The sequence below is a fragment of the Erpetoichthys calabaricus genome, chromosome 9 (genome assembly GCF_900747795.2).
Source record: "Erpetoichthys calabaricus chromosome 9, fErpCal1.3, whole genome shotgun sequence".
In the NCBI taxonomy this organism is placed as follows: Eukaryota; Metazoa; Chordata; class Cladistia; order Polypteriformes; family Polypteridae; genus Erpetoichthys; species Erpetoichthys calabaricus.
In genome coordinates this window covers 144,411,293-144,422,342 of record NC_041402.2, presented here as the reverse complement: position 1 = coordinate 144,422,342, position 11,050 = coordinate 144,411,293, and the positions used below count along the sequence as shown (strand labels likewise).

General features: G+C 36.3%; 1 protein-coding gene across 1 annotated transcript in view; it reads right to left on the bottom strand.

Moving 5' to 3' along the window:
• Positions 1 to 7,262: 7,262 nt before the first annotated feature.
• Positions 7,263 to 11,050, bottom strand: part of LOC114657656 (POU domain class 2-associating factor 1) — a 185,043-nt gene continuing 181,255 nt past the window's right edge. The window contains exons 9-11 of the mRNA XM_028809528.2: positions 10,426 to 10,595; positions 7,378 to 7,494; positions 7,263 to 7,280 (exon numbers count right to left, since the gene is read on the bottom strand). Coding sequence (XP_028665361.2) covers positions 7,263 to 7,280; positions 7,378 to 7,494; positions 10,426 to 10,595 — 305 coding nt within the window. The remainder of the gene's footprint in view (positions 7,281 to 7,377; positions 7,495 to 10,425; positions 10,596 to 11,050) is intronic.

Below are 11,050 nucleotides of genomic sequence, written 5' to 3'. Positions count from 1 at the left end.
CGATAATGGGGGGTTGCAGTGGCTACAGATTTTTATTCTAACCATTTTCTTAATTGGAGACGTGTTTTTGCAAGTGCATTAACTTTTTTTGCCTTAATTGTAACTGACTCAGACCCCTTAATTATTTCTTTTTTCCTTAAATAGCAGCCAAATTACGATAGGATTCAAAACAAGTCAACACATGACCACCTATCCTATGCCCATCATGTAATATCTGAAAATATAGAATGATAAAGGTCTCAATAATGTTGATCTGCTCACGTCTGCAAAACATTTTGAGTCCTATTAGTAAAAAAGAAAATCAACAGTCTGCTGTGGCAGAATGAGAGCATGAACAAGTCATGGAATTTAATAATGGGTTTAATTAAGAACAAAAATTGGCTTCTAACCAAGAAAATGTTTGCAGTGAAATTGGTTAGAGTTTAAGGCCTTGGCCTAACTGGTCATCTGTTGGCTCGCTTCACATCTCAGTTTTTTTGTCTGCCATTTAAGGAAAAAGAGAAACAATTCAGAGGACTGAGCCTTTAAAGCAACACAATTAAAATGAAGGAAAAAGAAGTCAATTAACATTTGAAAGTGGTCACTGATGAAGAGAGTTGCAGGAAGGAAAACCTACAGTCAATGCAGTCCTCCAGGATCAGAGTTGGACACCACAACTTCAAGGTAGTTTGTCTGATATGCTATTGCTCTATAATGTAAAGACAGGATTTCAGTGCTTTCAGTATGTTTGGCAAAGTGTTAAGTAACAAACTGCTCTCCTCTCAGACAGGTTACAGGAATGGGTATATACTGTACTACAAAAGTATTATAAATGTGAATATTTTTGCATCACCTGTTGTACAGAATCACTAAATACTGAGGGCCAAAACAACAATCAATTTATACCTGACATTCTGAACAGTTGTGCGCCATCTTCTGAGGCTTACTGGTAATTAAAAAGGTGCCAAAGGAACCGCAGTTAAGCAAAAGTAGTACTGTACACAAGGTTTTTTGCACAACAGAGTGTGAGAAAATGGGAGATAATTCATTGTTTACTTGAATTTTGAAGACAATGAGCTACAGTGGTTAGAAATTATTCCAGCTCTGCCCTTCCTCAATAGCTGTCTCACCTGCCAAAAAAAGGGGAAGAGTAGTCAGTTTACAATTATTATAGCAAATGTAAATAATACATTCTCTTTCAGGTATTCTTTTAAATCATCCATCCATTCTGTAACACATTTAATCCATTATGGGGTCTAAGGGAGCTGGTTTAAACTCTAGCCAAGTCACTATTTGTTTGGAGTGTGAACATTCTCCCTGTGAAGGTGTAGTATTTTCTCTGAGCATTACAGTTTTGTTGTTGTATAATCCAATCTGGTATGGAATGAGTAAGAGTGATTGTGTGAGTGAGCGTGCCCTGTGATGTCTGGTTTGGTACCCTGCATAGCCATAATGCTGCTGGGATATGCTCTCGCTACCTGCAATCCTGAAACTGGAATAAATGGGGTGAGTAACAGTATGAAAGAATATGTACAGTATGCATGTGTATATGTATATGTGTACACATTATTACAAGAGGGGTCACTTTCAAAGTAGCCCTCCAAATTCAAAAGGATATCAAGATGGCCAAAGTAGGCAAAAATGAAAAAATAATAAATATAATAGAAGAAATATATAAAGAAGATAACAATAAAAATACACCAGTAAAAAGAAAACAAGTAATAAAGCCTTGGTATGCCTGCTCTATCAGCCTCAAGTTTCTTACTGTCTTCCTGAAGCACCACAGAGCAATCTCTTCAGTTCCTGTCTCTCTCCTCTTCTCTCTAAACTGTCCCCCACTGCCACTGATCCCTTGCTCCACTCACCTATTGACTCTAGAAACAAAGGACCACTAGTCTATGGAGGTTTTAAATCTCTTCCTTAGATCACCTTCTGCCAGGCCTAGACTTACTACTGCTGTCAGGGGGTGGACTCTAACGTTCCTGGGACAATAAGGCATAACACCCTCTTGTGGTCCCAGAAACTACTGCATCTCAGAGACCTCTAGACATCTTAGGCATCTTCCATGCTACTTGAATTAGAAGGGCTACATGCTACGACTCTTACAACTCATGGACCATGTGCTACCTTGGTCTGGAGGTTAATGATCAGTTTCTTGTTGGTGCCCACTATCCCTACCTATAAAAAGAAAGCATGATCTTACTCTTGAATGGGAATCGTATGTTGACATCTGCTGTCCAGGATGTGTTTTTTACATTTTGCCTCCATTCCTTAGTTTCACACAATCTATCCAAATAGAGCCAAGCATCTCTAGTACCATTTTGTTGCTTGTGCTCTTGTTTACTGGTAGAACATTATCCTATTCTTCTCAAGCTGCTAATTGTTATGTCTTTTAGGCCTTGGCTGGGCCCAGTTACTGCCCAATACCATGCTTTTCTGCCTTGCAATCCTTTCTTACTTTTTCAATGTATATACAGTTTATAAATGTAGTATATCAATGCACACTCTACCATATTCAGCAAAAGAATAAAAAGCCTGGAGGCAAACTGTTAGACATTTTTAGAGAAAATACCCATTAACAATTGTTTACATTTATATATAATCCTGTTATATATTAGGGCGGCATGGTGTGCAATGGTAGCGCTCCTGCCTCGCAGTAAGGAGACCTGGGTTCGCTTCCCAGGTCCTCCATGCGTGGAGTTTGCATGTGCTCCCTGTGTCTGTGTGGGTTTCCTCTGGGTGCTCTGGTTTCCTCCCAAAGACATGCAGGTTAAGTGGATTGGCGATCCTAAATTGTCACTAGTCTGTGCATGTGCCCTGTGGTGGGCTGGCGCCCTGTCCAGGGATTTGTTCCTGCCTTGCACCCTGTGTTGGCTGGGATTGGCTCCAGCAGACCCCATGTTAGGATATAGCGGGTTGGATAAACTGACTTTTGAGGCTCTTGACTTGTGCTATGTACGATAAAACTGACAGAAAGACTGGTATCAAATTTTAACAGCAAGCATAGATTTTACACCTCAAACCGGAAACATCTACAGTGACTGATCAAAAAGCTCCAGCAAACGTTAAATTTATATGTAGTTATACAATGTAGCAGTTAGTGAAACTTACTTTTTCACCATCTTCACCTTGCAGCACCAAATGAATAGCTTGGTCATTTTCCAGGTTACGTAAGCTAGGGTCAGCACCATGGTACAACAGAAGTTTAATAATTTCTTCTTGGTAAACATCATTTCTTAAGGCAGCTGCCATGTGCAAAGCAGTATTTCCATGAGCCTGAAATATTAGAAAGAGAAACTGAAACAAATATAGATCCCGACCAACATTTTAACTTAATTAAATACATTTTAAAAAATTGATCGACTTGTGAAATATTGCAGTTAATTTAGGCAAAGTATTTATGAGTGTAACTCAAAACTGTTGCATGGTTTATTAATGGTATGCTGTTGTCAATATACAGTAATCCCTCCTCCATCGCGGGGGTTGCGTTCCAGAGCCACCCGCGAAATAAGAAAATCCGCGAAGTAGAAACCATATGTTTATATGGTTATTTTTATATTGTCATGCTTGGGTCACAGATTTGCGCAGAAACACAGGAGGTTGTAGAGAGACAGGAACGTTATTCAAACACTGCAAACAAACATTTGTCTCTTTTTCAAAAGTTTAAACTGTGCTCCATGACAAGACAGAGATGAGAGTTCTGTCTCACAATTAAAAGAATGCAAACATATCTTCCTCTTCAAAGGAGCAAACAAATCAATAGTGCTGTTTGGCTTTTAAGTATGTGAAGCACCGCGGCACAAAGCTGTTGAAGGCGGCAGCTCACACCCCCTCCGTCAGGAGCAGAGAGAGAGAGAGAGAGACAGATAAACAAATCAATACGTGCCCTTCGTGCTTTTAAGTATGCGAAGCACCGTTCAGCATGTCGTTTCAGGAAGCAGCTGCAGCTGCACAAAAGATAGCAACGTGAAGATAATCTTTCAGCATTTTTAGACGAGCGTCCGTATCGTCTAGGTGTGCGAACAGCCCCCCTGCTCACACCCCCCTACGTCAGCGCAAGAGAGAGAGAGAGAGAGAAAGCAAGTTGGGCAGCTTCTCAGCCATCTGCCAATAGCGTCCCTTGTATGAAATCAACTGGGCAAACCAACTGAGGAAGCATGTACCAGAAATTAAAAGACCCATTGTCCGCAGAAACCCGCGAAGCAGTGAAAAATCCGCGATATATATTTAAATATGCTTACATATAAAATCCGCGATGGAGTGAAGCCGCGAAAGGCGAAGCGCGATATAGCGAGGGATCACTGTACATACCTAGTTTTCATCTATATATGTTTAATAGACAAAGTAAACTCAAAAATGATACTGCTTTAGTGGTAAATAAAAAAAAATATCACTAAGAAATTGGTTAAAGCAAAAACTTGCAGCCACTGTGGCTCTCCAGGACAGTAGCTGAGGGTCCCTGCAATAAACGTTGCAATTTCTTTTTAGAATTTTATCTATGATATTGGAGCAGATATTTCTAGAAAATTCACATCCATCTATATTCAGTCTACATATCAAGATTAAGACCAAGCAAAGAAGTTCAAGGAACTCTCTGTAAACCTCCAAACTGTGGTGAGGCATAGATAATTATGAAATGGAAGACATTTAAGACTTTCTTGAGTTGGCCATCAGGCCAATTGGGATAACTGGACAAGAAGAAGTTACTCTAATAGAGCTTCAGAAGATCTCTGCTGAAATGGTTAAACCTGTCGCCAGGACGACCATCTTAGCCAACACTCTATCAATTAGACGTTTATGTTAATGTGCCTAGATGGAAGACATTTTAGATTAAAAGGCATATGACAGTTTAAAGGATTCTAAGGACATGAAGAAAATGATTCTGTGGTTTGATGACACAATACCTGAAATCTCCGAGCAGAATTCCAAGCACTATGCCAAGCGCTGCTCAGTACCTGCCTAATACCATCCCTACAATGAAGCATGGTGATGGCAGTATTGTATTATGGGGGTGCTTCTCAGCAACAGGGACAGGGAGACTGGTTAGAATTGAGGAAAGAAGGAATGCAGCCAAATACAGAGAGGTCCTTGAAGAAAATCTTCTCCAGAGTAGACACAACCTCAGACTGGAGAAAGAGTTCACCTTTCAGCGCAACAATGACCTGAAACATACAGCCAAGACAATGCTGGAGTGGCTGCAGAACAAGTCTCTGACTGGCTTTATGCGGCTCAGCCGAAGCTCAGACTTAAACCATAGAGCTTGTGTGGAGTGACCGAAAAAGGCAGTTTATAGACATCCAGTCTAATGGCAATCTAATCTAAACGCATTTAAAAGGCCACAAAAGGATCTGTCAGCATGTAGAGACTTAGCTGAGAAGAATCAAAACTATAATTTCTGCCAAAGAGCCTTCTACAAAATACTGAGTTAAGGGTCTAAAGACTTACATGAATGACATAATTCAGTTTATGATTTTTAATGAATTTGCCAATCTTTGTAAAAAATGTTTTCACTTTGTAATTATATGTCATTGAATGTAGATTGATGGACAAAAACAGCCAGTATATCCATTTAAGATTAAACCTACAATACAATAAAGTGTGTAGAAAATGAAGGGATATGAATACTTTCTGATTCTACTTTATTCCATAGAAGGAGGTCCTGAATGTTTATAAGGAAACACACTGGTACAATCTTCTTTATAATGACTTCTCTACTAAACTGCTAATTTTAAAAATTCAGTCACTATAACTCAATGACTGTAGTTATTTTCATTGTGTATTTGACAGAGCACTAGGTGCTAGCTTGTGTGGAAATTTACCTGGGATGCAACAGTTATCTTTTTTTTCCAAAGTTAGTATGAAATATAATACAGTTAAATGTTTGTTTTACGGTTGTAATTGTATGATGTATTATATAATGCTGATATAATGTATAAACATTTGGGGTTTACTCTAATTTCTTCTTTACCATGTTTAGGAATATAATACTGGTACATTTTTGTTTAAGTCATACCTATAATGCATCTGTTAATCAGGTTCTTTTATGTAACAAGTAATCAACAAAGGCTTCTTTTGGTTTTACTGGCAACACTTACAAAGCATCAACAGAGTAAATATTAATTTCCATGAAATGTAGCCTATAAACATCATGTGATATGATGGCAAATTACTTGTGAAAGTAAGAGCTGAATTTGGTCTTATTAAGTATTAATTAAGGATTCACAAGCCTAATACTGAAATATGAAATAGTGACAGACATACTGTATTATCAACAAAAGTTGAAGTTGTTTGAGTATGCCACATTCCACAGAGATACATAACAACTTTATTGATTCTTTGGAGATGTCAGTAAAACCAAAAGAAGCCTTTGTGATTATCCTGTTGTACATAATGTATGTGAATGTGAATAACAGATGCATGGTAGGTAGTACCTATTTTAAAATGTTACTATAATACAATACAAATGTGATCAGTCTGGCAATGGATTAGTGTTCACTTTAGGACTGGTCCTTGCATTACATCTGAGAGTTCCAGGATAGACATGTGCCCCCTTGACAATGTAATGGAATAAGCATTTCTAATAATGAATGGATGAATATATAATTATGTGACTTTATTACAAGTCGCCTTCACACTGAGGAAGCCAGAGAACATATTTAAGAGTAAAACTTGCCAAAAAAATGAAGCTAGAGGACAGGAAGGACAGTGAGTGCTTTTGATAAAAGAAAGCAAATACTAGAATGCTCTCTCTGCTGTCCGAAAAAGCAAAACTTTGTAAGCATTTGAAGTATGACGTATAATAAACAATAACAGTTACATAAGAGTAATGGAAAAATATAAAGAGTAATAGAATCATGTTGTAATGCAATAACAGGAAGAAAAACAAAAGCAAAAGCATTTTTAGATCTGAATATTTTTGGTTTAATTTTGTTTACTGCATATAATTGTATTTAATAAGTAAGGAGCAAGTAGAAAATTTTAATTTATTCACTGACCACAGTTTTCAATACTCAATTAAGGTTGTAAACAGTGTAAAACATAAAGAATCTTGAATTATGAAACTATAACATAATAACAATCAACTGAACACAGCAACAACAAAATGTATACAATATACTTGTAGCTCACAACTAAAACTACCGTAAAACACAATCTTCCTTATTTAAGGATAAGAAACACTGGAAAATGTGGAAACATACAATATAGTCTTTTTTCCACCTCTAATTATTTAAGCATCTACCATGCTTTTCACTTTTCATTTAACATGGGTTTATTGTCTTATATTAGTACTCTCTTTTGCCCTGGAAGAAAACAGATATTTAAGTGAATTATAACATTCATTTGTTTTGATATGTTACAATTAAAGATAACCAACAAAACATTAAACATACTTACTACCTTCATGTTAATGAAATCATGATAATTCCCCCCTTTTGCTTCTAAGAAAAATTTCAGAAGTGAGTAATTTCCTTTTTGTACTGCAAGATGTAGCACTGAGTTATTGTTTTTAATGTCCTAGGAAACAAAACAGTAAAAAAAGATTAAAATGTCAGATACACAGTATACAAAGTATTAAATGAAGAATATGCATAATAGTGTATGCAACAAAAAATAATTTAAATAAAAATAATTATCAAATTTATGAGGACTGAAACAGAAGAACGATAAAGGCTTTTATATCAACATAGAACCAAAATAGAACCAAAATGCAACAATTCGTTTAAAAAAGGTCATTTTACTAGCCATTCCTTTTCTGTTTTACATATATATCACCTATCACTAAAAGTTAAAACATTTATGAAGATTAATTTTAAATTACATCTAGTAATTAACTTTATTTGCTTGAAACAGAAACTAGCAGCCTCAGGGGTCATCTAGGAGTGAGTATGAAAGTCACCGCGTTTTTAATTTAGAAATATATCTCACGTACAAATGTACACATATACTGTAGAAGTGACATACTGTAATAACATTAGAATATTATGTTCTAGATCTCTTTCCCAGTGAAAACACTGGACATGACTTTACATTTTCCATTTTTATCAAGTGAAGATATACTGCCTCGCTTAACCATGAAAAGACCTACAGTGCTATTGTTAAAAGCTATATTGTTTTGCTTGAAGTTCAATATTGTCCAGCCAGTGTCTACAGCTTGACCTTACCCTAGCACACTTGATTGACATCCTTAGTCCTAATATGCTTTAACATCAGATTTCCATTCTATATCTGCTGTGTTAGTTTCTTGCCTTACATTGATACTCATGCTTAAGTTTAAAACATATTGTAAATGATTTTTGACAAACATGGGCAGTATCATCTGTATCTTCAGAATCTGCACCAATCTTGTTGTTTGTCTGTCTAAGAAAAGCAAGGATGCTCTGTCAGTTTTGAAAAAGATCACAGAGCCATTCAGTTGACCAAACATATTTTGTTGTATATTTGCATTATTTTTACATGATTGTAGTGAAGTGATATATTCTTAAAACATGTTTTATATTTTATCAACACATATACTTTCACTTTTGAAAAGCAATGATCTATAAACAATACAATTCATAGAATTATAGATACTGCCTTTCCCATCCCTTAACTGCATAAGCAAATTAAAAAATGGATGAATGTATTCTTTATTATAATAAATTACTTAGTTTCCCTATTCCTTCACCTTAGGGAACTTACTGATGTCTAAACATTACAATTTCAACTCTTTGGCATGTTTTACATTTTAAGAATAAATTAAAAGCTACTGCAACAGTAAAAGCATTTGCCATAGAGTCTTCAAAATTTGTAATGATCCACCTACTTTTATTTTAGGTGCACTGTCATTCTGTCATTGTAATTCTAAGAGTTCAAGGTACAAAACTCATGTCAGCAAGACATAATCTTGTTAGATCTGCTGCTGAAGCTGTTTGTATTGGTTATTAGTAATTGTAGTAATGTTTTCATTCATTAAAAAGTCTCTCCTGAGATGAAAACTAGACTCCTCCAGTACTGTGTCTCTTCTGAGAATCCTTGGGTACCGCTGGTTTGACTTTGTGTCGAATGAGTGGTTGCTCATGGAGCCCCGAATGAGGCATATTACCTGCATTGTGAAGGAGCATCAGCTATGGCACTGCGGACATGTAGTGTGATTCCCTGAGGGTGATCTGGCTTGCAGGATCCTCATTGTTGAAGACACGAGCAGCTGAACCAGGCTAAGGGGACACCCACGTAACACCTGGCAGTGGCAGATAGATGGTCATTTCCAGAGGGTGGGACTAGACTGCATGTTTGCCAGGTGAGTTGCCAATCAAGAGATCAAGCTGTTTCGTCAAGAGGTGGGTGCAGCAACGCGCTGTACTAGTGCATGCTCCCCAACCTGACCTGACCTGTCCTGTTTTCTTTCTCTTCTCTGTGCCCTGTGATAGTACCTCCTGCCATTTCCATTAATATAAAATAGTCCACCCTCATCCTGGAACAGTGCCTTGGAATGGTTGTATTTTTAATGATGATGGACCCGATGTCAGCACTTTTGGCCATTTTGATGGAATTGTCTATGTTTGACTGTGTGTGTTTCCACCATGCAATAGGCTGTTCTGGAATACATGTAGTTCCTGCCTTGCAACAATTATTTGTTGATATGGGATCCAATTGCCCAGTGACTGTGATCTAGATAAGTAGGTTTGTAAGATGGTTGGATAGAAGGAAGCTTTGATGGTGTCTATAGTATGGCTGGGCAGCCAAGTGACCCAGGGCAGATAGAATCCAGGACTACAATTTTTGATGTTATAAGAAACGCCAATAGAGTATATATGTTTTTCAGTTCAAAAGTATGTTTGTATTTTTGTGTGGCAAGTTATTTTGTGATTTCATTTAAGTATTCATCATTTTTAATTGAAAATTTTGTGTTGGAAATGCTCTTTATTAGAATAAAAGTACTTTAGTTAGTAAATGTATATGGTATAGTAAATAGTATATGTTTTGTAAGCAACATTTAGGAAATGCTTACAGATTATTAAAGCCTGGATTTAAGGTCCAACTCGGCAGTAGTACAAAGCACCAGAATGATTTATATTAAAAAATATCTTTTTTGCATTTTTTTAAAACATTGCTATAATTAAAGTGAAATTCAGAAACCTGTACAATAAAGAAACTATGCTGTACAAAGATATTTACAACTTCAATTCATTATCACATAACTTTTCAAAAAGATTTTTGCATTTTAACATATTACTCTGAAATTAAATAAAATAGGCATGAAAACAAATACATGGGTTTACTTTTTGTGGATAATTTGTAAATTTATTTAATTTATTTTGTTAATTAATGTATTTATTTATTTGCATAACTCACATATAATTTAGTATGTATTAGAACTCCATAAAGTAAAAAGAAAATACACCTCCTTACATTAAAAAATACATATAATGGTTAAATAAAATGGCATTTGGCAAATCAGTTTCCTACCTGACTGGTAACACAAGCACCAGCATGGACAAGAAGTTTGACACAGCTCATCACTTCCACTATTTTTCTCTCAAGCTCCTTCAGTTTCATGGGCGAAATGGTGAGATCATGGTTCAGCTCATGATGCATCATATTATGGGTTAATACAGCGCAATGTAGGGGTGTGTGACCTTAAATGACAAAGACAATCTCATTAAGTTGTGCTCATAAATATAATTTGTAAATATATTTTTCCCAAATAAAGTACTAAAAGAAGTGTTCCAGTTTTGCTATCTGAATAATTCAAGGGTTAAGCCTAATACAAACAACTTTGAAAATAAAAGTACTGTATATGGGCAATGAGATCTAGGCTTAGAATCCATAGCAAAGAAACGGTGGTCCAGTGGGTAGCTAGTCTGTACCAGAATGCTTGGTCCATACGTTTCATTGTAACCTTAAGCCATTTCTCTGTGAACATATATAAATGATATGCAATATTATTTACTAACCAGCCACAGTCAAATAAATAATCTCCACCTGGACCTGGGTTTAGACAGTAGAAAAGCAGAAGAAATTATAGTCTGCCTAACCATGTGTACTCTAATGGACAGGGTTGGGGACAATTCAGGAATGAACTCAACAATTC